General features: G+C 38.7%; 1 protein-coding gene across 2 annotated transcripts; it reads right to left on the reverse strand.

Moving 5' to 3' along the window:
• Positions 1-428: 428 nt before the first annotated feature.
• On the reverse strand, positions 429-25,550 carry TSPAN3 (tetraspanin 3). 2 transcript variants are annotated; one of them, XM_074155635.1, is made up of 7 exons: positions 25,406-25,550; positions 12,085-12,276; positions 10,968-11,042; positions 7,118-7,219; positions 6,589-6,741; positions 6,185-6,268; positions 429-1,383 (listed from the first exon to the last, which is right to left on the reverse strand). In XM_074155635.1, exons 1-7 carry the CDS (start codon positions 25,466-25,468, stop codon positions 1,291-1,293), a joined length of 762 nt encoding a protein of 253 aa, XP_074011736.1. In that variant the 5' UTR covers positions 25,469-25,550; the 3' UTR covers positions 429-1,290. The 2 variants fall into 2 exon arrangements, with proteins under 2 accessions (XP_074011736.1, XP_074011737.1); XM_074155636.1 differs by lacking the exon at positions 10,968-11,042.
• Between the last annotated feature and the right edge of the window lie 1,935 nt (positions 25,551-27,485).

Genomic DNA, 27,485 nt, shown 5'->3' on the forward strand with positions numbered 1-27,485 from the left:
CGTCTACTTTGATAAAGCACATAAGCAACTTGTAGAAATTCTGAACATTCCCGGCTTCTGCAAAAAAATGATTCAACTGAAGCCATGGAAAGCAGAGCAGTGACCAAGCATCCAAATAACAGACCTTAATGCATAATTAACATACAGCAGTTATAGTACAGCTATTCATCGCTGCTGTTGGAGGTGACAGATTCTTTCTTAATTGTATTCACATGATGTTAACTTTCCACCAAGTTGTGTTTCTCCAGCATCGTTTCAAACAAAAAGAAGTACGATACCATCAAGCTTCCACCAAACCTTAAATACAGATCTATTGAAGTGAAGCCACTTAAAACTGGTGCTTTCATACTAGAGCTTATGCTTCCAGCATGCCAGGACTCCACTTGAACAAACACACTGAAACCTTAAACAGAAAACAAGACATGTTTGTAGGGAGGATATACAGAGATTTATTTAATCAGGTTTACTATTTACAGTTGAGATCACTTTCACATACTACTTTGCTACTCTACATGGCTACATTGTTTCCAAACCAATTTAAGATCTACAGTCTAACAGTTCACTCAACACATAAAACCGCTCTTCATAGAAAAATGAAATATTTCATTATAGAACAGTAGTGCATACATTATACTCCTGAAAAGCCAGCTTGTATTTTAAACTATTAATGTCTGAAAGATTTGATCTCTGAAGGTCAAAACTGCAATCACATGATCCTAAAATTCTGGTTAGTCTTTTTTCTTTTTTTTTTTTTAATTTTATATATAAAGTGTACTGGACTTAAGTGTTTTTAAAAAGTGACACTGGTGAGGGGCAAGATTAAAATATTTTTTCCTCAAATTAAATACAGCTGGCTTCCTTTGTACAACTTTGGCCAAAAAAGTTCTATGTAGTGAAGGTTTAAAAAAAAAAAAATCTTCTCTCTATATGCAAGATTCAGCCAGTAAATGCTTAGAGGTAATCTACCAAAGTAGGCACACATCCTTTGACTTTCATATCAACCAAATTACACTCAACTTGCAAATGGTTCTGAAATCAGAAAGTTTACTATTATACTAAAACATTTAGATACATGAATAGCTGGCTAAAACAGTGAAAAGTCACAGGTAATTCTATGGGTGTGTGTAAAGCTGAGCTGTTTTGCCCGTCACCAGTGTACAGTACGGCTGTCCTCATCTGTGAAAGGGGTGCTTTGACTAAGCTTAGGGCAAGAAAGCTATTGCAGTAGACCTGGCCCATTCACCTTCCACGTAAGTGAGATAAGATTGAACGGCGTGTTCGCCTTCTCTTCTAGGCATAGGTTCCGCCAGTGATGAGAAGTTCGTAGGCAGGATCCCGACTCCTCCTACATAGTACTATACAGGCACACAACATGCCCAGAAGCTATGGAGAGAAAAAAGAGAAAAAGCTGAGTACAAGGTACTTCAAGAGATTTAACCTCAGCACAGAAATTGTCAGCATGCTCCAAAAGACTGTAATTCTCCATAAGGAAAATGGCCACAAATGCATTGTCCTTGAAAAAGCTTCTTTTCCTGCTGCAAAAAGCGCCACAAACTTTCTTGCAAGATTGTCTTGGATGTCTTTAACAAAATTTTTTTGGGTCAGTCACTTGTACTCTGCCTCAACAATTCAGATGGAAGAAATTACTGATTTTTTTGATGAAAGGTACCAATTTTTAGATACCGTACCTAGCATGAAAAATCAAAGTGAAATTCAAATGCATTAGCATCTAATTGCTATGATGGGAAAGAGCAAAACATTAGAGTTTTATGAACCTACTTCACTGCTGAAATCTTTCAAATGCTTAGTCTCGTTTAACATGTCAAGTTAGAAAGTCCAACGTGAATTATTCACTTTTAGACATCTTCCTGTTGTTAAAATTCACATTACCATGACTGGGCTGGCAAATTTGCCAGGAATTTAGGGTAGATCACCTAGTATACATTTACAAGACTTATATCAGATGAATGTCATCAGGAACATCAGACATGACATTTTACAGATGTTGCATGTTATTGAAGGTAGAATGAGACTAAAAAAAAAAATCAGGTAGTGTTGTGTTCTATGATCTACAGTAATTGGCAATAGCTTCTAGTAAAGTAAGAGGTTGTACTGATGTTGTCATATGCATAGAAGTTTATTCACAGATGCAAACTTTTCATGAAGCTCCTGTCATAGTTCTGAATTATAAAGCATCACCAAGAAGGTAAATATGTTTCTAAAAAAAAAAAAAGCCTCAGCAAAAACCCCCTAAAGAGTAAACTAGAATGAAGTGGGTGAGCAGACAATCAAGTATTGTCTTCTTCACTGATACAGCAAAAACCCAGTGAAAATACAGCAATGGGACAAAACGAGAATTGCTCACTTTAATAAAGTTTGAGGCAAGCATCACATGCGTAACAAGTTTTAAAACAATGATGGTACATGCAAAATAGTACTCAAGTCTGTTGAAGGAATGAAGAAAGAATGTTTTAGAAATCCTGACTCTAAATAAGCAGTGATTAAAAAAAAAAGGCATGATGAAATTCTAGTAGAAGCTTTTCATTTCCTGGAAAGAAACAAGCTGTAAAGATTAATAATATTCTGTGTCTGGAGTGCATTATCTGCTTTGGATCTATAGCAGAAACCAGCTCAGCTTCAAAGAAGCACATGCAGAGTAACCTAGAGTACGGCACTTGAGCCTGCTGGTAAAAACAGCACCTTTCTTCTCTTTCCATCAGTTCTTGGGTGGTTCCAGTTCAGACTGACTGCAAATATATATATCTTGTCATAGAATCATAGAATGGTTTGGGATGGAAGGGACCTTTAAAAGTCATCTAGTCCAGCCCCCCTGCAATGACCAAGGACATCTTCAGCTTGATCAGGTTGCTCAGGTTGCTATATTCATGTCAGAGCAAGAGGAAAAAACAAGTTACATGAGAGAATGACTCTTCATGGACACAGCACTTCTAAGCGAAGAGGTAACATCCACAATTAAAAAAAACCCCTCATGTTAGACTTGTGAGTGGGAGAGCTCATTGTAGTCACCAGCGGCTACAGAACTCTGAAGGCCTGCAGCCTGCAAGTATAAAAACTTCATGTTGTTTTCTGTTCAAAACAAGGATAAAACAAAGAATGTGCTGCAAAGAAACACTTCCTTTAGTCTTTTGCTGTAATTCATTCTAAGCATGTATTTCAAAGAAATAAAAGTAGTTCCATCACATTTGCAGTTATTCACACAAAGATAATTCTGTTCAATGACTCACTCAAGACATTCAATTTATACAGTTTTGTGTAAAACCAAAACAATCAGGTACTATAATAAAACCTCATGTAATCAACAGTTGAGTTGCTCTTCAAACCATTTCTATCCTTCAGGAGGCCACCGAGCATATTCCTAGAATTCACTGTACACACAGAATTATCTTGCATATTTGAACTTTCTCTACAGAAATGATTTATTCTATCATTTAAAAAAAAAGTCAGCACCTCTAAAACCTTTTCTAAGGCATTTGGTTTCTCTTCAGCTGCAACTTAATATTGTGAAAAAAATAGTTTAATTTATTTTTTTTAATTTATTTTTTTTAATTTGCCCGCTAGCAGTAAGTATATCCAATCTTTCAAACCAATTTGCTTTTTTCACACAAAAAAAGCCCTCACTGGCTGTATGTACATATGCCAAGCTCAGTAGCTAGTAATTGATCACGAATTAAAAAGCTATCTTTAAGAATGAACTCTGAAGCTAATTAAGCAGCACTTCTACTGCACTGCAATGCCTTTGCTCCCTTCAGTTTGCCTCCTATTTATTAATAGTTCTGTGCTGTCATTGTGGTTGAGCCCAGGGAATTATTGCACACACGAAGATCCCCATGGTAACCAAAACATGAACATACCAAAAATTATTTCTATGCAGAAAAGACTTAAGTTTTCCACAAATTCCAAACCTTGCAAAAATTCTCAGCCTTTTCATTTTAAATAAAGTACTGAAGGCCAAATTTGTTGAATGTAAGCTATTAGAGATAATGAACTTTGGACAGCCTTATTGCACAACATACAAAATAACAATCAGTTGAGAGTGGACTCTATGCAGCAAGGATAGGAAAGGTAGTCAAATTCACCAAAATGTAAGAAAAAACATAATTACTCTTCTAAGTTTACAGGACATGACTGAGATAGCAGGTCATTTCAATTAGCCCACAAATTATTTTACTGAGAATCAGGCTAAGCACACACTTAAATTCTTTATTACAACTAAGACATACATTATGACATCCTCTTAAGTTTCAGGAGATAATAACAATGTCTGAATACTGTTCAGTATCAGCTTGACTGAAACTGTCTTTTTAAAACATGTGAATTTATAACCACTTGCACTGTGGAGCAAAGATACAAGAATATGACCTCTGATAGGCTTAGATGTGATAACCACTCAGTGAATATTACTAGACAGAAGTTTCAGGGGTATTCCCACCACCCTTGTATTCTATATGTAACTTTATTCTAGCCGTTTTCTAAACGGGTATCATGTAGGTTATTTTAACTTTAAGCAAAAAGATTTCAAAATGCTATACTGCAGCACTAGGAATTTCTCTGATGTTCTTATTTTCATGACAAACTGTTTATACAATATGTAGTTTCTGCCAATAGCTTCATTACTGACATGGAGACACATCAAAGAGCACCCACTGCAGAAGGGATACAACTAACATGCTTGCCTAGAATTGGCGAGCAGAGGGATGCAAGCAGCCACATTTCTATTGCAAGCACGTGTCAGAAAGTCTGGCCTGATTGCAGAGAGGATTAGAACTGTGCTGCATTTTGGGGTGGACCCATTGATCAATCTGAAAATGCCAAAACTAGGAATAATGCCCCCTCTTGGGATTTAGCTCACCCAGCCTCATAACATACATTTTTCTCCTACGTAGAAAATCTGCCACAGTAACCATGGTTGTGGAAAATACATTCATTTCCATTACACAAACATATTTCAGCATTCAAGCAGACAAAATACTGCTTTAACAGTTAAAGTTTGAAAGAAGTTACTTTTTTAATTGCTATAAGACGACTGAGTACAGATCTCACCAAATTTAAAGTTCCATAGCTGAAGTAGTCTGGTTCTGGACAGTTCAACAGTACTACTGTATGCAGTGTTACCTATGAGTACATCCTTGTAGCATTGAAATAGAAATTTAACCATATTTTTACAAGACTGTTTGCAAATGATTATTTACCTACATAGAATACAGCTCAAAAGCTGCTTTAGAAAACAGAAGTGTCTCAACTGCCTGACCCAACAGGTACAATAGTTTCTGAATTCAAATGCTATTAAGGGCACAAAAGTAACTTTGAAATCAGTTTTCAAGTCTCTTTCAATTCAGCATTTCTCAAAGGCCATAACATTGGCACAGTGTGAAAATAACGTGATTAATGTACTAAGCTGCTCAAACTGATGAGCATTCAAAATAACAATTTTACAGATATGTTTAGAAAACAGTGCTAGTCTCTTTTTAAAAGAAAAACTAAATAAATACTGAGATACACATTAGTCCACTTCCTCAATTACCAGGTAACTGTAACAATTAAGGTTCATGTGGGAAACAGCATATGTTCAATTTTAAGTAATCAGGGTCTCTAGCTTAGAAACCTTTTTTTTTTTCAAGTGCAGAAACCAAGAAATCTTCAAGACACAATGCAAAGCTCAGTTGAACAAGAGCAGAACATGCTGTCAAAAGCCCTGGTGTATCTCCTGGGTGGTACTGACATTAATTGTATGCCATAAAGTACAGTTAAGCTGATGTACCTCTAAAGTGGCAGGAAGTAAGAGCTACCTGTTTTAAAGTCGGAAATTAAATACTACTCAAAAGTTTTAAATGCCAGAGCACATTCAGGATAGTTAATACTTAACTAATTAGTTTTCAAGAAATATTTTACTATTTACACTCTAGTAGGCTACTGCATGTAACATTGACTGTTCAGGTATCTTCAAATCTAACAGAATATACATCCACATAGCAGTAGTTTTTAGACCATGCATGGTTGAGAAATTCCGTGCTGAAGTATTTAGATCCTTTTGACTGATGTTCATTTATTCCCTCAAACCAAGTAAGGACTAAGGCTGTCATCATCCTGTGCATACTTGCAATTACCTGGACAGTAGTTTAGAATTTCATGGGAGAAAATGTTTATAGCTAAAGAATATTCCTACCTGAATAGCAGCAAATGCTAGTGCTGCCCAGATGACATACATCATGATCTCTTGAAGCTTCTTTACAACCAGAGCCTCACACCCCTGAAACAAGTAAGACTTCTTATATATCCATCTGGCAACCACATTTAGACACACACCAAAAAAAAAAAGCCCCAAAAGGGTTTCTGCCCCCCAGGGCAGAAAGATAATCCAAACACTAAAAAAAGTCATTACTTAATATATCAAAGATGAAAAAAGGAGAGAGGTTGTTTTGATTTTTTTTTCCCCCCACCCTCTAGAAACCATGTTTATTCCCTGTTAAAGTAAATACACCCAAGAATTCATGCTCCCACTAAAAAGAAAATTAAATGATTGTCAGCAGAAGCACATGGCTACATAAGTTCATACTTTGGCTGTCTTACCTCAGAATAAAGGTCCATTGGGCGGGTCAAACTACCAGTACAATTGCTGAGGGCTGCTTTGCAACAGCTGAGCGGCACACTGTTATTTTTAGTTTGTTTGAACCAGACAGTACTCTCCCAGTCTGAATAGTTATGGATCCCACAGCAGCGCAACTGAAAAATCATACAGGTAAAGAGCCAATGTGTTTATCAGTCAAGAAGTGGGGTGAAACAGCAATTCTAATTGCAATACCAAGAACACAAGCATACTTGTGTTCATAACATAAGACATAACATAAGATGATGTTCCATTGCAGAAAAATACATAAGCACTAAATATTTGAATCCAAACACTGATTCATACATAGCCAGTTACACAAAACGCCATCTCCCCATCAACAATGTCATACTTCTACTAATTTTAACTAAGTTAAGCTATTTATTGACCAATCAGCTGTTTCCTAGATTTGTCAGAATGAAGATAAGATACACAAGTAGCAGAGCAACACAGCATCTGACCGGAAAGTTCCCACGTGTCTTGCAGTCTCACCTGCCTCTGTACATAGTCAATAGCACGACTGGCTGCATCAGGATTCGTCCCATTGTACCCATTGTATACTTTCCGAATGCTGTGATTAACTTCATCCTCCACCTGTGAAGTATTAAGAAAGCATCTGCATTAGCACACCAACAGTAGTAGCACACGTCTAGATAAAATAATTTTACTTATAATTATAGCATCTCAGGAAACCAAGGTAATTCCCTATCATCTGAAGTCCGCATAGCTTGGTAGTACAGCTTCTTAAAATTCTAACTTGACTTCTGCAAGGATATTGCTCACTTGCAGCTAATGGATGAGAGAACACAAAGCACCTATCTTCTGTAAGATTTCAGACAAAGTAGCTTTGCAACGTATCTCACAAGGGAAATTGCTTCTATCATGACACTGTGGCAGACATTCCATGAAGACATTATGCTCTCCGTAAGAGCATGCATTTACCTTTCCACTTCCTACTCCTTCAAAGTTCCAAACCAAAACTAGTATAACCATCTGGGCTAACTCATTCCCCTTGGTACCACAAGAATACAAGTCACACCACCTGCTCTCCTGCTCTTCCAATTGACACACAGGTGAGTTCTCAAAGATGAGGCCTTTTGGCTCTCTGTTCAGTCCCAGTCCCCCCCACCTCCTGAGAAACGCTGATAGCAGTACGTTGCACATAGCAACAGCTACTGGAATAGCTCCTAAAGCTACTGCAGATGAGTCAAGCTGCTAAAGATGCTGTCAAGTACACGTGTTCAAAACGGATGCCACCCAAGAATCATCACTTGTCCCCCAAAAAGGCATCTTATAATGCCCATTTTAGAGGGAATCTTACTAGAACCTTTGAAGTAATATGTTTCACTGTAAACTGTTACTTAAATGCACAGAAAGTTTGATGTAACTAAACATTTGTACAATAGAAAAAAGCCAATTCAGAGCTAATCTTACTATCACATTCAACCAGAATTATGTGCAAGGAATGTCATCTTAGGGCTGAGCATTAACTAAGCACTCATATTCTTTAAATTTGCAAGTTACAGTAGGAAGGTCTTGCCAACACATCATTCCCTTAAATGCTTTAAGGGAAGAATTTTCTGCAGCAATAGCACAAGCTTCATCCCCCACACTCCCCCAAGAATGCTGGTTCTCTTTACAAGTAAATCTGTATCAAGACAGATAGGACTCAAAGTCAATTTAGCCTGCACAGGCAACTTCCTTCAGACTAGCTTAAAATCAATTGTTTTGTGATTTAACTAACATGATTTACAACTCTGATTCTTATAACAAAACAGCTGTTCAATTTGTCACATAGGTTTTTAAATCATTGATTGCAGTATATCATTTGGCTTATGGTTCAATTAGGGCAACATTATGCCTGAAAGCCATGCAAATTATATACAATGCAAACAGAAGTCACTAGCTCTAGCTAACTGGGAGGTTTTGTGAAAAATGGAGAGAGTAAACTACTCTACCCAGGGGAAAAAAAAGCCAGTAACACCTCAGACAACTGACTGCCTGTTTAATCCCTACTGCTGATTACAGAAAGCCTTACTTTTACTGCTAAGGTCCCCTGCCAGCAGACTCTGCGGCAGGACTGTCTGACACACTATGACCTAGGCACACTTCACCTTGTTCTAAAGGAGTAGGAGTCTCAATTGGATCCACACACACAGGTTTAAAGGGGCATGCTGGAAAATTAAGCAATTTTAGGATCATTGTATTTTAACTTACAAGGGCACAGTGCCACTTTCTTGAGACACTATGCTCAGTCTGCTGGTACCAACAGTTTTGATGAACAACTGCCATGACTTCCACCTTTCCTTTACTTTGTAAAGTTTTGTTTGGAAGTTTGTGAAGTTAACACTTAAGTAATTCTAAAATGATTTGGGTGCCCTTTTCTTTAAAAAAAAAAAAGGCAACAAAAAACAAAAACCCCAAACCAAACAACCACCAACAAAAAAACCCCACAGATCTATACATGCCATGTCAGAAGCTACACAACAAAGTTAGCAAAGCACAGAGCTGCCTTATTTATCCTGGTAAAATAATCAGAAACCTAAGCAGATTTCACCTCCCAGTTCACTGGTAATAAATTAATGTTACTTCTGACATTCCTGTTGCACTTGAAAACAATAGTTTAAGACACTAAATACTGCAGGGTACTAGAAAACTGCGTTTTTACTAAAAAACCCTGTCTCTGTCCTTTCAAAAGACTTAAGATTTAGTTCTCAAATACTGGCTCCCACAAATGGCTTAATATAAGATCATGCCACCACCAAAAAGAGACTGCCTTCCCTCTTCTCCCAAGCTCTGCCCTTGCATTACCTACAGCTGTGAAACTATGACAGCAAGACAAAAGTGAGAGGCAACAGGAACACGCAGCTGTGACTGATCCAGTTTAAGTGTTTCAAGTGTGTAATTTCAGATGGGCTAGAGAAGAAAGATCTATGCATCTGATTTTATCTGCTCTGAATGCTGTTACCTAGAAAAGAGTAAGCCTCTTTTAAGACTGGAACACAGAAGAGAATAAGATGACCAGAGCTTAGTACAGATCAGATCCACAGTAATTCCTGAATAACTACACTGTAACGCACTATGCCTCTGCAAGAACTGGAGCAGAAGGCAACCATTCAAGTTAACGTATAAGAACACAACATGTTTCCCCATTCTCCAGGAACTCTACTGCTCCCCTCAATTGCTTCTAAGGACTACTTACTTCCACTACATGCCTCAGAGTCTCAAATGGTCTTCTCAGTGCACTGCCAAGACACCAGAAATCAAGTGTAGACCATGAGAAAAATATATCCTGAAGCACCGCCGATAGAGCATTTCTGTTGAAGCAACCTATTCTAACTTATCAAATCAGATTTATGTGTGGTTCAAGGTCCTCTTGTCAGCTGCTTATTCAGGGCAGTCTTCCTTTGTAAACCAAGCAAAACCTCTAGATTTTTACTTAATGGTTGTCTCACCATTTCTTCCAGAATAGCAGGAGAAAGCAAGCAGCAGAGAATACTGAACTAGTAAGACCTGGCTTATTATATAAACAAAGGCGGCCAAAAAACGTGAAAGCTGTTAAGTTCAGCTTGCTATTATTAAGATATCACTGGAGTGTCCTATAATGCGATCATACTACACATCACAGCTAAAAATGTCTTTTCTACTAATATTTTATCAAAATTTAGATGTAGGCAGAACTAAAGCCAGTGAAACTATGCAAGTTTGAAATTTCTTCAAGCTACATTGTGGTTTCTCTAATACCATGTGGTACATTTCTGCCACATATTATGCTGGTAGAAACACAATTTTATTTCCCTGGTCCTGTTCCTTAACTTCCAGTAAACAAAGAGTGGGAGAAGTCCTAATTTGTTTAGCCACAACTCTTGTCAATAAGCTATATAAAGCTAGACAGTGCACATTAACACATTCAATCTATTTGATTTTATTATTATGCAGCGTTAGTTTGTTTACCAAAACACATGACAACATTTAAGTTATTGAGTATCAAAACAACACACCCTATGTTCAAACATTGTGTAACCTAAATCATTCAAAGTCAAAGCATAAATAAATTAGAAGACCATCTGGAAAATGGAAAGGTACCAATTACCATCATTCCCCTCCACTGTCCTACTGTTCCAGCTAGTTTTTTGCCCGTGAGAAATCTTTTTGCTTTGAAGGATATTGATGTTCTAAAATTTAAGATATTGATATTTCAAATTAACCCTCTTAGAGATTTCGCTTTATTCCCTTGAATACCCATTAAATGTTCTACAGAATCAAATACAGTAAAGACTGCACCTCTGTATTTTGGTCACAGTTCACAACAAAACATTTACTGAAATTGAAACATTATTACCTTTGCTCTGTAGATGTATCCAAGAACCACCACCACAACTTCAGTAACAAAAACCAAGAGCAGGATGATTACAAACTGTAAAATACAGATCAAGTAAAAATGCTTTTTACCCATTTACTTTCCATATACATCTTGCTATTTAAAGTAATTTTTCACTTAAGGTTTTGATTTAACAGGTAAATTAAAGCAGGCAATTAAGTTGACCAAATCAGCTCAGAATTAACTTCATTCAAGAAACTATGGCTTCAGCAAGTGGTAAGATCTGCCTAGCCAGGCAACTGCTGGTCATTAGGACTGAAAACACTCTACTGGAGTGCTCTAATCAAGTGCTTCTTTCAATCTTCTTTCTGTTAGATAAATAGGAATGTCACATCAAAGAAGCTACCCAGTCTGTTACTAAGATGTAGATGGACTAGGGAACATTTCTTCAGACTAAGCCCTGTATGAACTGACAGAGACAGTAAGCTATGCATTTGTCTTGGTAAATTTAAGAGCACTTGTAAAACAAACTGTTAAAGAAGTCTATGCAGTATCAAAAAAGCTTCAAGACCTCCATCCCCCTCCTCAGGACAGTTTAAATACTATCCTCTCCTACCTAATTCCGAAGACAAAACTAAAGTTAAAATGCTTGGAAACACATGGCATAAAACACTGCAGACAAAGGAAGTGTCCATATTAAGCCACACAGAAAAATATTTAGGCATCATAACAATCAGTTAAACTTGATGCAAGATACGAAACTCGAAGGCTCCTGGCTCACCTTTCACTCTGTCCAATTTCAGCTGATCAACCAGAACAGATAAAAGTGAGATTTAAGAACTGTTATGACTTAATGATATGGTTTTAGATTTTTTTTTTTTTTAATGAGATGACCACAGTTCTAAAAAGAAGGTAAAACTGAGAAGCCTTCTACTGCCAAAACCGGCTAATTTAACACCGTTATTCAGAACAGAAAACTGAAATAAGATGTTAGTAACAAAAAATAAGAGGAAAACATTTAAGGGTCATAAAGTAAGATTAGAACAAACTTCAAAAAATATCTTAGGAGTCTATTAAAAGGGAAGGCAGCCAAATACACAATAGGCAAACACCATCATATAAAAAGTTTGTAACTTACCGTAGCAAGTCCACAGCGACTTTCGCGAATCGTGGCACAGCACCCAATAAGTCCAATAATAAAAAGAAGCGTTCCCACAGCTATGATAATAACTGCTGGAATAAGTGTGTAGACATCTTCAAAGAAGTGATCATAGTCATCATATGTGATGAACACATAGGCTCCCACATAGCACAGGATGCCTGCTGCTGCCTACAGTAAACACAATAAGGTGGTAAGTTCCTTTGAACACCAAACCCTCCTTTCAGCAAGGCTATTTTGCAACAATTATTTTATCAAACGCCATAAGGTAGTCTTCCTCAGAAATTGGATTATTTTTTTAAAATGTAGACATCTTCACTAGGTTATAGCATATGTTTAGCAGGAACATCTCAAATAGAGCCTATCCAGTAGTTTTCAACCTACCTTTAATCTAGGCCGATTTAGTTTTGACTACAGTATGGATGTCTTCTGAGGCATGTAGTCAAGAAATGAGGGCAACCATGCTATGAACACCAAGATCTTGCTCCCCATTTTCAAGTACTTCCCTCCCATGGATTCCAGCCCACTCAAGCAGCAATTTATTTGGTATTCAACAGCTTTTCAGAACAGATAGGCAGTTCTTTTATCTGCCATTATTTACCTACTACTTATTATTCCATTCTGCTGATTACTACCTACGATTTAATGTTAGAACAGAATAGATACACATATTGCCAACTATAACCCCTGCTAGGGAAAGATGAACTGCTAGAATCAACAGACTTTCTGAAGTGTGCATAGCACTAGAAAATCTGATTCTAACCAACAAAGCAGGTAGGAACTAGTTTAAAACACCAGAATCAAATACCTAGAGAAACATACCACAAAACTTTTAAAAGAGATATTCTTAGAAGGATCATTGTACAAAATGGTCTTTATTAAACAAACAAACAAGAAATTACTTAAAGGTACTGCAAATAAGACCTGTAGGATGGATCTGCCACTATAAAGATTTAAAACACTAAGACAAAGCACTTGCATCCATCTGATATGACCCTACTTCCCTTACAGTTACGCACGCATCAATAACCAATCAATAACCAACACATCAATACGTTCATTAACTTTAAGCTGAGCAGACCTAGTGAAGGACAGACAGCTGTTGCTCAGGGAGCCAGCTAGCATACCAAATTATTTCACAATAAAAGGCCCTTATTAATTTTTGCTTGATGGACTTTTTGCAATGATGGACAACATAATTAGAATACCGGACACACTTTTCTGGTAAAGCTAAAACAATGCACTTTGAAGGTGCAACGACTAAGCCATGATCTGGGGAATTTCATTCTGCAGTAAAGGGCAGTGTCCCCATTACAATCCAATCCATACCCTGGATATAAGAGTTCACTCAACTGGAACATTACAAACTTCAGCTCTCGTCTGAAGAGCACTGCAAGCTGCCTCCAGCCCTCCCTTCCCACTCAGTGGCCTTGTAGCTACCCCTGTCCCTGCACTGTGAAGAAGAGAGTGGACAGACACACAAATAGCTAGTTTCAGTAGCTATAGTACTATAGGACTGGGTTATGCCACTGCACAATCGAAAAATCAATTAATAATTCAAGCTGGGAGGGACTCAGGAGATGATTTAGTACAATTTCCTGCAGAAAGCAAGGTCAACAACGAATTCAGACCAGGTTGCTCAAGGCTTCGTCCAAAATCTTAAAATCTAAGGCTGGGGATTCCATAGCCTCCCTGGGCAGCCTGCTCAGCATGGCACAGAACACGCCAAGCCACAAGAGGACTGGCACCTAGTATTTCAGCACTGTTTGCTACTGTATGTTAGATGTATTGCAATATTACTGCAACTACTTCCTATAAAACAATACTCCATAACCACTGGTAGAATAATACTTTACATATGGAACATCTCCTGCAGCACTTTGTTATGCAAACACTATGTCAAAGAAAAAGGTATTAAGAGCCAGCTCAAAATTATCATCAGTTCTGCATGGATTTGAGCAATATATTTCAACTCTCTGCTTCTCTTTCTGCAGTGAAGGTAAGTGTGTACTCTGCAGGAATCTTAAAAGCATCCACAAGGCTCATGTCCATCCAGTAAAAGGCGTTACATAGATACTACGGTACTGAAACTGAAAATTCATTAACAGTCAAAGACCAACAGCAAGACATCTTCTCCAGACGAGAAAATCTGAAGTGAACAAGCTATTACGAAATCGCCCCTTTGCACAAAAGATGTTGAAATGTTAATCCAACTATACAAATCCTGGCATGTTAGCTACAACATGGCAAAATGCAGACACACGATTTCTGTACACAAAGCAAAGATTCAAAGTAGTGTCACTGAACAATGGAATTACATTAACTGTTGCCTAGCAATGAAGCCTGTGAATGACAGGACAGTGATGTAATCTCCCATTTCTAAGAACTAAAATGCTTGTTAGAAATATGGGATATTGCAAGGTGGCAGATGAAAACACAGCTGTGGCTAGCATCAGGCACAGAAAACCTACCACAAAACTGAAATCATAACCGTTTGTAAATCCCTTTGTCCTTCTCTGTTGTGTGAAATTTAAGTGGCTTCCCTCTTTCCTAAGAAAAATCTGATTCATAAACCGCATGAGCACATTTAAAGAACGTATTTGAAACAAAAAAAAACAAGTTTAACCTTTAAAAAAACCTGTCTACTAGGTGTTAGCTTTCTTTCCCTACCTCAAGAAGCATTAACATTTTAAGAAACTTTGCTCTTTCAGTATTATGCCACACAAGATCAGTTTCACAATTACAGAGATTAAGTTTCTTGTCTCAGAAACCAAGGCTACACTCTGTGCTTGACAAAAAAATAATATTTTGTAATGACTATCGGAAAGACAGATTTTTCTCTAGACTTCTCAGATTAAAGCAGCCTGGTCTGAAGACTTCGCTAAATCCTTTCCACAAATGGTACTATAATGACTAATCAGCCATGACAGCATTTGGCCTTAGGTTTTGCTTCTAAAGAATGCTGTGGAACTGGTGTTTCTGTGGAAGAAGCTACAGAATTTTGGGAGCAGCAGTGTGCATTCACATGTCTATAAGCCTTGCGCTAGAATCATGAGGAAGCTGAAGATAAAGACATTGCCTCTACCTGATGAAGTGACTATTAGTCTTAAAAATCACTCCTATCTCTTTCTCAGAATCACTTCAGCAAGTAATCTTTGGAGGAAAAAACAAGAAGTCCTGAAAGCAAAGGTGCCTGCTGGAGCTTTCACAAGTTTTAAAAGCTATGAAGATTAAAACTCCTTTCCTTTGTATCACAGTTAAACACTATTTTGAAACAATACGTAGTTTATAACACAACAATTAAAACAGTCACAGTACCCAGTTAGTTGACAGGATAACAAGTTTCAAATACCTTCCCTTTTCCTTCCACATCACAACCACGGGATGCTTAGCGTTTTCTTCAGCCTGCTCTAAACCAGGAAGGGGAAAGGTCTCTACATCAGCATTTTAGCTGGGATTAGGAAAGGGTTTTTGAAGGAATCCATTTTGTTCATCTTCTGATGATTTTCACTTACTACCTTCTGGTTTGCATCACTGCAATAGTCTTAGGAGTGTCTAACAGGACTCTAGATGAAACTAAACCAGAAGATGAGTGCATTTACTGTGCTAACTGCCAACAGGTGTTCAGCCATTGGGACCAGACTAACCTGAGGTCCTTCCTCCCTCCCTCCAACTCAATAGTTTCAACACCCGGTCCCCAGCACAATTTGGTTTGGTTCCACATCCATAGTACCATGTTATACCTTAATGTAAATAAAGCATAAATACTTTGACAACAGATAAAGATGAAGAGCTAGTTTTACCTGTACAAAGTATGCAATCTACATTGATCAGTGCTGCACCAGTTAAACACATTATCTGTTGCAATCCAAGAGTAAAGTTGAACATGTGCTTCTTAAAAGAATAAAACAAACCCCCAAAACAGTACCATACACTTAAATCATTTGCCTCTCAAAAAGGGAATCATCTAGAGAAACTGAAATCTGTATCACAAGTAAAGACAAAGGATAATAATACTAAAAAAAAAATAAATCAAACTCTCAATGCTTATTATCCTGCAGAGTAAACAGTAATATCTGCAGAAGCCCAAACTCACTCAAGTCAAAGACATTTGAATAAAAAGCTACCACATTTACAATCATGCATTTCCTATCATTAAATGGAAGCCAAATATATGAACTGTGCACAATTCAAGTAAGTCTTCGATAAACAGGGATTGAAGGAAGAATTCTCAAACTTAATCTGCTCAAGGCTCTGAATAGAGACGGCAGCAGCCCCTGAATCTGTGCCAGATCACATGCGTGCTCTAGGGAGATAACTGGTTATTCAGCATTTACACGTCCTTTTAGAGTTGTGTCGTAGTTTCGGCTGAATTTACCAAAACCGGACCGGCAGATGGCCCTTCCCCCCCCCTCCCCCCCTAAAAGAGGAGAGAGGAGGAGAAAGAGATAAGGAGATTCAGAAGTTTAGAATGAACTAAACTACTTTAATGAAGAATTAATATTAAAATAAAAATAAAGAAGAAAATAATGAAATAGATACAATATATACAAAACCGTATCAAGCTCCCAGGATGACAGTTACATCACCGGCAGGCACTGGGGAAGTCCCAGACTGGACTCAGTGACAAATGGGAACTGGATTCCAGCTCTGGAGTCAGGAACCCACGGATCAGGATCAAAGGCAGATGAACAGACAGAGTCCTCTCTGGACATCGGCCATCGCAGGAAGGGGGCTGACCCTTTGATCCCTCAGCCTTTATACTGAGCATGGGGCAGATGGGATGGAATACCCCAGTTGGTCAGGTTTGGGTCACCTGTCCTGTCCACTCCTCCCCACCGATGTGACCCCTCTACGTTTTTTCCGTTTCCGACCCTCTAAGGGGGCAAATAACGAAATTGGCTGACCTTGGTTGTTACAGCAATAAGTATAAGCAAGGGCCTCCCTGCATACCATCCCTTGGCATGGAGCACAAACATTGGGCTTATCATTCTGAGAACGAGCAGTTTTCTCCACAATATGCCGTTAATTTCAGAGAGTTAGAGGAGGCCTAGCTAGGATGTAAAGTTACAGAACAGAAAATTGGTTCGGTTTTACTTCAAACCGGGACAAGTTGTTTGCATCTAACTTGTAGTACTGAACCTGAAGTGGCATACTCTTATTTTAGAATGAATTAACCTTTAAGAAGGCTGACAAGACACGTGCAGTCAATGCAAACTATTGCAAAAGGCTTGAACAATTAGACATCCTTTGCATCACAGGAAAAAATTAAATACATAGACTTCCCATAGTTCAGAAAAAGCTTGACATTATTACTTTGGCATGGGCCTCTAAGGAGTTATTAGAAGCTGCACAAGTATGCAAAGAACTGTAAGGAAAACTGGAAGATCTAATGACACAACGACAAATATTACTTAAAGCATTATAGAAAAGCACATTTAAAATTCAGGGTTCTTAGAGTAAGTAAACTTTTCCCCCCATCTTTGGGCTGGCCTCATAAGCCTATGCCTATTTTAAAGTCAGCTTTCACCTTTCACATGCACCAAGGTATAGAAGACCACTCCCTGTGCAGGCACTCCTTCAAACAGTATCAGGTTTGGGGTTTTTTTTGTTGTCAGTGGGCTTTTTTTGTTTGATTTGGTTTATATTTGTTTGGTTTTTTTCCCAAGTAAGCTGCAAACACACACCAAGAATTGCCTTCCTGTTTTCAGTAATGCTCACACACTCAGCAGTTCGCAAGCTAACATTTTGGCTAGCTAAGATGATGACTGGTAAGACGATATTTAAATTATTTGGTCTGTTGATCATTTATTTATCAGCCATGGACACCGCAGCTTCATTTGCTAACTAATGCCTCCTTATATTACCCTACTAGTGTTGCTCCCAAACAGATCTGATGAAAACTTGTCCATAGATTTTATATTTTTTTTACAAAGCATTGTCATTCCTGTTACTGCTGCTGTTTACCTTGCTACTGAATTTTCTACACTTTGGGGCAACAAGAAAATCCACAAAAAAGATGTTTTGAATTTTTTTTTTGTACTCTTTCAATTAACTAAAGAATATTTTTTTCCCCTTCAGAATCTGCATTTTATTCAGTTTGAAGAAAAACATACTCTCTGAACAAACAAATGAAGGTAGCAGCAAAGTATCATACGTTAGGAGAAAACACACCTGATGTAAAGTTAGGTAAAAGAAATATTTCACCTTTTTGGTAAGGACACCTACTTATAAATTCCTATTGCTGCCAACTTAACCATTGCTGATTGGTGAATTTTAGTAGTAATAGAGATACCATTCTAAACCGAGTCATTGGTCATTTCACTACTAAAACATCTTTCAAGACTGGGATTGTAAAATACACCTATGATATATTCAAATAGAACCATCTGCATAGTTTTTGAGAAATAGAAGCAAAGAAAAAAAAAATATGAAAAACACTTCCACAGTAACAGTCCCTCACCTTTTCTGCCTGGATCCTGTCCTAGGACCACTTTCCCAATGTGTCTATTGCTCTCCTTACATTAAACTTCAGTGTATCTTTGCTCTCACTGCCTTTCTAGTCTGATGCAAACATGCATGGCATTTGTTGTTTTGTGTTTTTTTTTTTTTAAAAAAAAAAGGAACATACACTCCAGGAGAGATTCTGAGGCTCTACAGTTTCATCAGTTCCATTCTTTGTAACACTTTTCTCCATACATACCAACACTAGGGTATGTCCCCTAGTTTTTGGGCTTCTTAGAACAGTATCTTTAAAAGTATTTTTTTCACACTACTTCTCCATTATTTGACTTCTCCTGTAATTTTCTGACATTTTCAGTTCTCTCCAACACCAGAGTATTGATAGCCTGCTTACTGTCAGAGAAAGAGTTTCCCTGATCTGTTTTTTGTTTTTCTTTTAGCTTTCTGTCCTCCAAGTTATAATTTCTCAGTTCTAACTTCAAAGGCCCTACAGGATATATCTGTTGTTTCTCTCTTACATTCTTTTCACCACTTTGCTACTCCATATCTCCCTCTCCACTCTGCTCCAAAACAAATACACACCCATACTTGACATTATTTTTTCTACTTACATGGGGGCCCATCCACCTTAGAACCCAATGCCTTCCTGACACTCTTCTACTTTGTTCTACTTAAACTGGAACACTGAGCTATAACTGTCTTATGAAGTCCTGTGGGAGAAGAAAACTAGCAATTCCATTCAACTATAGAAATATTTTAAAGGCTTATGAAAAAAAGCCATGTAAAATTCAAGTAAGCCAGACTGCTTTGTGTATAGTAGCCAAATTCAATTCTGTAACACTATAAAAAAAACCAACCTCAAATTCAAATGCTTTTGCAGCTAAAGCAAAAGGCTGTGCTAGGCTTCTGTTGCATTTGGCATTACATATTTTAAGTATCACTAAGAGAGGCATTGCAAGAAGCAGTGTACCACCAGATGAAGGTGGTTTTGTTTTTTGTTTTTTGTTTTTTTTTTTGTTTTTGTTTTTTTTTTTTTGTTTTTGTTTTGTTTTTTTTTTTTTTTTTAAACTAGACGAGATGTTAACAATATAGCCATTCTTTTACACCGATTTAGTCATCAGGTTTGTAACTTGACCTGGTGCTCCACTGTTTCCAGATTCTTTGCCCTGCACAAGAACAATGATGATTACTCTGTGGTACGAAGTTTCACCAGTCACCAAGTAAAGTGGTATTTCACATTCCATGTACCACTCAGCTTTGCAAGTTGTTTTTGCTTCTGTTCAGTATTAGCTCTACTTTCAAGCACAAGACCAGGTGCAAAAAAATCTCAAGACTTGAAACTCATCCTGTAAAGAAACCAAATCATACTACAATGTTACTTAAAAGCAGATCAAAGCCTTACCAAAAATCAGGCCCTAGTCCATGTTTGCTACCTGAAAATTCACATCCAAGTACTGAAAGAAAAATAACTCAGAAAGGGCATGACACTTTCAGAGTTTTAAATGTTAATTTTTGATTAAAAAATTATTTCTTTAATGCATGAGATTCCAAAGTATTACAGTCCTGCAAATACACTCATTTCACTACCGTAGCAGCAGAGCACAAAACATTCAACTTTCACACACAGAAGTGAGTGTCCTTCAAGACAAAAAAGAAGGTTCAGTCAAGTAATCCCTGGTAGGTAGCCGTGGGGATCATCTGTCAATTACAGTCTTTGATCACCAAAAAATCTTCGAGAAGTTTCTTCATTAACCCAGCTTTCAGAGTCCAGATCAGAAACAATTCTCAAGCTCCCAGTAAAAAAGAAATCACTTGGCTTATTCCTACATTTAAGAGGAAGCGAGCTCTACTTCTCTACTTTTTCTTCCTACTGCTAAATTTCAATGAATTTTCCCATTGCTGCATTTTCTTTCTTCTTTTTGACCAGAAACGCAAAACACACTGCAAACACATCGATAGCTTCAGCTGCTTTTAAGGATAACACAGACAGCTCCTCTAAGATAGTACTACATAATTTTTAATCCTATGGTTGCTGTACTGTGGTGAGCATACCTAGGTTGTAAAGTGAGCACAGAATTGTAGAAAGCATTCCTGCTGTACAGAACTGAAGCCTTAAGATTTCTCTTAACAATCATACCAAAGAATGTTTTAAAATAGCTTAGTCAAATGAACTGTAAAATTAATGATTTCAAGTCAGTTAAATAACTGCAAGAGCAACTTAAAAAGTTAGTTTGCAACTACTGAGTTGGAAGTATGGCAAAAGCAGAGTTCATTCCTTTTGGCAAGGAGTGGGACATAGAGGTGGAGAAAAAAAAAGGCACCTCAAAGGAAGCATAGGGCATTAGGTACTGGTTTAGCAGAGCAGGCTGTCAAAGCACATACGTTCTTTGGGAATATGAAATAGACTCCCTTTTCTAAGGCAAAACTAAAAGTGTCTCTGAATATTTTATCCATTTATCTTGCATCCTAAACATAAGCCTGAAAACATTTCCCTAGCATTTTTGTATTCATCTCATTTCTTCAAACTGCCTTTGACTGAATTATGCAAGTCACCCCATGGAAGCCTTAAATTTAGAGTTCACAAAATAAGCACATTTGACAGTAGTCTGGATATTTGTTCCAGGTAAATTCTTTTCTTCCTCTTTCAGATCAATTCCGACTTGCACTTTAACAATTTAAAAAAAAAAAAAAACACAACCACAACACCCATGATAGTCTCAAATACTTTATGATCATCTTTTATTTGTAATTGGTCATATTTGGTATTTCATCATCAAGATATCAAAAAACATTCCTCATTATCAACTACTATTTTAACATTTTTTAAGACTACATTTTAATGTCTTCCTGTCATACCAGTCATTCTAATCTTTCCCCACTGAAAATAAACACCACTCCCCATCCTAAGTACTCAGATTGACCAGTGTTGGGATTCCCACTCCACCAAAAATATTTCTGAGAATATATGTACAAGAAGTTTCTTTTTTTTATTTCTAAGATGTATTGTCTTTCACATCACAATTACCTCCTATGCAATTCCTTTCAGGAAGGACTCAGCACTATCTAAATTAAAAAGAAGTCACCAGTTGACCGACACAGATCTTATGCAAACTTAAGACAAGATAAAGATCAGCTGAAGGACTGTTTTTCCTTTGCCATTTATCATATCTATTCCAAAACCAAGTCATAACAACAGAACACTGAGAAACATATTCATAGATTCATAGATTGGTCCAGGCCGGAAGGGACCTCCAAAGGTCATCTAGTCCGACCTCCCCACAGTCAGCAGGGACACCCCCAACTAGACCAGGTTGCCCAGGGCCTTGTCGAGCTTCACCTTGAATATCTCAAGGGAAGGGGCCTCAACCACCTCCCTGGGCAACCTGTTCCAGTGTTCCACCACCCTCATGGTAAAGAACTTTTTCCTAATATCCAATCTAAATCTCCCCTTCTCTAACTTAAAGCCATTAATCTGGTCTGGATTGCTGTGATCTTTCTAAGAAGGGCAAGTTTTAACTGGTGCTTCTCATCAATGCATTTCTGCATTTGTAAAATACCTTTGAGCTTAAGCAGTCTTTGCCAAATTACCCAAAACTCAAATAGGCATTTCTCACAGTATCTATATCATGCTACTCTTGATGGCTACTACTCATGATGATGCTTTCCTGAAGTACTTTGTTTTTAAGGCAATATGTAGGTCTACAGCAGATGTAGTGGATGCTTGACACCCCTTCAAATACACCTCAGCTAAATTGTCCAAGTACCACACCAAAAACTTGGAAAGGTGTGTAAAGCCCACCCAGCTTCCTATATGACAAACTAGCACCTGTCCTGCTGTAACAGGAAGATCATTTTCTGCAACCTGTTTTCTTTTAAAAAACAATAAAATCCTGTAGTAATTATTAACATGGAGTAATGTACAGTTAACATAAGAATTTAACAGGATATGAAAGAAACTTTCACAAGACTATACAGAAGCAGATGCTTTTTTTTATAGTGCCAACCAGGAAATTTAACAAGAAGCACAAGACCTTCCAAAAGGAGATGAACTTCTAGAATCACTGGCAAATTGAGTGGAGTTTGAGTTATTAAAGTCAGTCGTCATGGATGATGACTGAGTAGTACGGCTATGACCTGTCAGCAAGCCTGATTTCAGGTTTGAAAGAATTTTTTTCAAAGAAGAGGTTACACCCTAGACTACAGAGTGTAACAAAAACATCTCTGCTTTTTATTCAGCAGCAGAAGCGATAGTTTTCTGAACACCTTGCATTCATAAGAGAGCTACCAAAGCACTCTGGACATTTACATCCTCCCACAAATATGAGACCCATGGCTGGGGGTAGGGGTAGCAGAGAAGTCATAATTCACTTTGATCAGCTACTCTTGCAGAACTTCAGATAGCAAACTACGCAGAAGCAGCTTCCTGTTACTACAGATGACCATGAAGATGATGATCATAACACATAAGACTTATATATGATACCCTAAAGAGACACATTAAATCCATAAAAGCAATTAAAGGAGGCTTCATAGCTACTTGACCAATTTTAGGCGGTTATCTATTGACAAGTCCCAGTGGAAATCTGAATGATCCAATTATCAAAATTGGAACTACGTATGAGTGACAAGCAAGAGATTTCTGTAACGGCACAGAAGCAATTACATTGGCAACTAGATGGGCACCAAATGTTAACATACACAGTCAGCTCAGCCAAAAAACGAAACATGCTGGATCAAGAGTTGGAGTTCTTTCTCTCTTCCCATTTAAAAATGTAGATGTATTACTTTTGATAAAAGTATGTAGATTTCCTATTTTTAGGCCATAGCTTGCTAAAGAAAGGATAAACATTGATTTTCGTAATTCTCACTTTTAGAAAGCCTGCCTCATTCCACATGCAGCTGATGAGCAGTTAGGTTGTTCCGGTACAAGCAACCCACTTACCTATCTGCCAAAAAGCTATCAACATAAGTTGACTTCTTAGCCTGGAAATGGTTTACAGAATACAAGATCGGTGACATAATTTGACACAAAGCACACCCTATCTAAATACAATCTGTCCATTTTAAATGAAGTCAAGGTTGTCTCAAAAAAAAGTCATTAAAATTGTAAAGCACTTGATTCAGTATCACACAAAATAACTTTCTATCCACAACTGTTTAAACTGAGTAACTGCAAATTTCAACATGCAACTGAAATACTAAATGCAGCAAATAACAAGCAATACCTTTCAAATATATAAAATATGAAAACTATCACTAAGCTTTTGCAGTGGGGGAGAAAGCACCTACAGAATGTGTGTTCATTTATTCAAAACAGAGCCTCATTTATATCAGAAACTAAAGAAAAAAAAATACTTCAAGATGCCATCAAGAATGCAACTCACAGCAAGTACATGTTCAGTCAAAAACTTTAAGTATGACATAGCAGCTATCAAATAGCATTTTTAATGCCATTTGCAACTATGCATGTAACAAAAAGCCACACCCAAAAAAAGCAGATTCCAAACAAACGACTGTACTAGAAGATTGATGTGATTACCTCATACTTCAAAGATAAAGAATGAAGCCTATACACCTCAGTTGAAATTACAGACTCCTAATATGCACCACTTAAAGTCAAATATGCCTCACATTTACTGCTCATCTCTCTGAACAGCTGTATACACAAATGCTGGTGAGACTGCACAGATATGCATTTTCCCTGACCACGATTCATTTTTAGGCACCCATGAGAGGCATACCTTCGTAAAAACTTAGACAAGAATGCTTATCCTGTAACACATGTTAGATTTCACATGGCTTTCAATATTAAACGATGTAGCTATATATAGCTACATTTTTATGTTCTAATATCTTGTTACCCGCTATTACTTTTTCAAAGCTGAAATCTTTGAACAGCTGGGACAACAGATCTTCTGTTCCTGGAACCAGGATTAGAGGATGCGAAATGCAGTAGCTAAATGCAGAAAAAGAATTCTTGAAGTCTACACAACAGTCTTTAATTTGACTTCATTTATTTAGAGCTGTGACATTCTGACAGACTAATTATTACAGTGAATATAACGCCAAGCCACAGCCTGTATGTCCATCTTGAGAAAGGTCGCTTACAGCAACCTTCTGTTCCACCAGCCCAGGGAAGCTTTTGTCTTACTGTCAGCACGACTGTAGTTATGGCAGGTTTAAGTGATGCATAAATACGACAATACAACTGTAGTTATTGGAAGAAGTGAAATTTGCTTTTAGACTATTAAGTTCCATATATATCCTAATTTTGTGCTAAAAATACAAGGAAGAAAAAGGTGCTCCATACTTACCACTAAGTATTTGGGACAGACGTCCTTAAAGTAGAAGGCAGAAAACTAGAGGGCCATAACAGCTCTACAGAAATTAAACTGGCAGAGACCTGAAAAGCTCAATAAAGCAACTCAAGCTGTATTCAATTACACAAGCATTTCTACCTCGAAATCTCTAATGCTCATTAAACCTTTACTGCCAGGCTACCGAGACAACAGCTTTATCCACCGTCCAACTCTGAGGGGGGGCTGGACTGGGAGGGAAAGGACTGCGCCCACCGCTAAAACACGGGTCCCCGCGAAAGCGCACAGAACGCCTGATTAACAGAAAACCTTTAAATACAAACCGAACCGGCGAAACGGTGGAGGGGGTGGGTGTTGAAGCTCCCAGCTCCTGCCGTACGTTAGCGAGGACCGGAGAGCGGCGAGGCGGCCCGGGCCCGCAGCGCCTTGAGGGCCGGGCCCTGCCCTCCCCGCAGGGGTGAGGGAGAGTGCAGCCCCGCGCCCGGAGACCCTGACTCTACCCAGCCCGCCCCCGGACTCACCCAGAAGATAAGGTTAAGGAAGACGAGGACAGTTTTGGAGGAGGTGATGCCGCACTGCCCCATGGCGCCTGCCGCCCCTCAGGCTCCGGCTCCGGCCCCGTCACTCCGCGCCGCTCCCCTCCCCTTAGCGCCGCTCCGCTCCGCCGCCGGCCCCGCCCCACGTGACCCAGACGAGCCCAGGCAGCGACGCGGGGAGCCTAAGATGGCGGCCTCTGGCGTCACGTGGCGGGAGGGGGCGGAGAAACCTAAGATGGCGAGCGGCTCCCTCTTAAAGGAGACGCCGCGCGGGCCGGGCTCGTGGCAGTGAGGGGCGGCCGCGGTGGCGCGTGCGCGCTGTGGAGGATTTTCCTTTCCCTCCCTCAGGAGAGGGAGGCAGTTCCTCAGCCGCGATGGCAGCTTAGACCGGAGTGGTCAGCACACCTCCTGTTCTCAGAGATCCCCCGTACCACAGCTAATGACATCTCTCGGTAGGCTGTGAGGGAAAAAGACTCAGTTGCCGCCTGATGGCAGGACGTTGTGCCTTCGGGAGGCTGAAGGGTGGTGTTGGACAGGAGTGCTGGGGGCAAGAGCTGAGGTGAGTTCACAAAAGAGCAGCCACTTACGTCCCTTCAGAATGTCAGCAATTATGACCTTGCTGGCCAGGTTGCCTTGCCAACCCACCACTAGCCAAGGGTATAAAGGTGCACGGTGTTTGACTGTGAGGAGATCTCTGGGTGCACCAATGGATTTTAAAGGAGACTCTCAACCTGGCTCCCAGTGACTACGTTACCAGGCATAACAGGCAGGGAGAGGAAATGTTTAATGAGGAGAACGTCATGCATTTTACAAGCAGGACATTTATCTAGTAGGGAACAGGAACACTTCCAGTGAAGCAAAAGAGCATGGCTCTTGTTGCACAACCCAACAGCGAGGGAAGCACTGATAATTGTTGGATGCGTCCAAAGATGGTAGGATTTGCCAGGGAAGAACAAAGGAAAAGTAACTTAAGAAATTACGAGAAGACGCGCATGGTTTCCACAAGCTGCGCTTTTGTTGAGACTGCACGTGGGCTCTGGGAGCGAGGGCAAGGTAACACTCAGTATTTGCTGCCCTTTTTATTCATAAGGTTCTCTGTAGCATGGCCAGGATCCAGCCCTTCACTGTGAAGGCCTTGTCGCCTATCTCACTAGTCAAATCAAACCCCTCCTCCCCTATTTCTTCTGGCATCATGGTATCTTCCTTCTTGATCTTTCTTTTGTACTGTTTCTCCTCTCTAATCCTCAGCTTTTCCTAGAAATACCTGTCATTCCTGAGCTGCCTTCCCTGCTTGGTGAGCTCGCTCAATAGCTTCTCCTTGTTCCTTTTCTAGCAGATTTACTTCTTGAGTGGAAACAAAACTACCCATGTTATTGAGGGCCTTAGTATTTCAAGGATCAGTCTTGTAAAGGCAGACAAGTAACAATCAGTTATATTCCACTGTTCTGTTTCCATGGTAGCAAAGTTAGGTTTTTTTCCTCCTACAATTTTGGGAAGTTATATCCAGAACCAGATCCCAGATACCATGGAGATACTAAGTCTTTTTTCAGCTTTCTTTTCCAGTCCTTATATGCTCATGGATGAAACTTGCCAATCTTGCAGCAATATCAGACCATTTTCTGTCACTAAAAATTAATTTATATACCCAGAAGGTACGCTTAAAGTTGGTTGCACTATTAATATGGTTTTGGATTGAATTAGTGGCATTTAGACTGTGATTGTGTCCTGTAATTTCTACTTTTTAATGTGCTGTGTTTGTGCTTTATATATTCCAATTCTGTGACATATGGTATTTTAAAAAATGTATATAGATTTCACCGTCAAAAATGCCATTGAGACTTGGTAGAAAAAAAGGCTTTCTAAGAGGAGTTTGATAGAAAAAGGATTAATAAGATATTTAAAAACTCTTACAAAGATTCTGGTACAGCAATGCTGTTACACGAGTTCAATGTTGAACTTAACAGCCTGCTCTGATTTTCTGTATTAATTTTCTCTACTTTCACAACACAGTATGTATTTTGCTACAGATTCACAGGACCTGGCATTCAGTAAATGCTCTTTGGTT

The sequence above is a fragment of the Numenius arquata genome, chromosome 11 (assembly GCF_964106895.1).
Source record: "Numenius arquata chromosome 11, bNumArq3.hap1.1, whole genome shotgun sequence".
NCBI classification, from domain to species: domain Eukaryota; kingdom Metazoa; phylum Chordata; class Aves; order Charadriiformes; family Scolopacidae; genus Numenius; species Numenius arquata.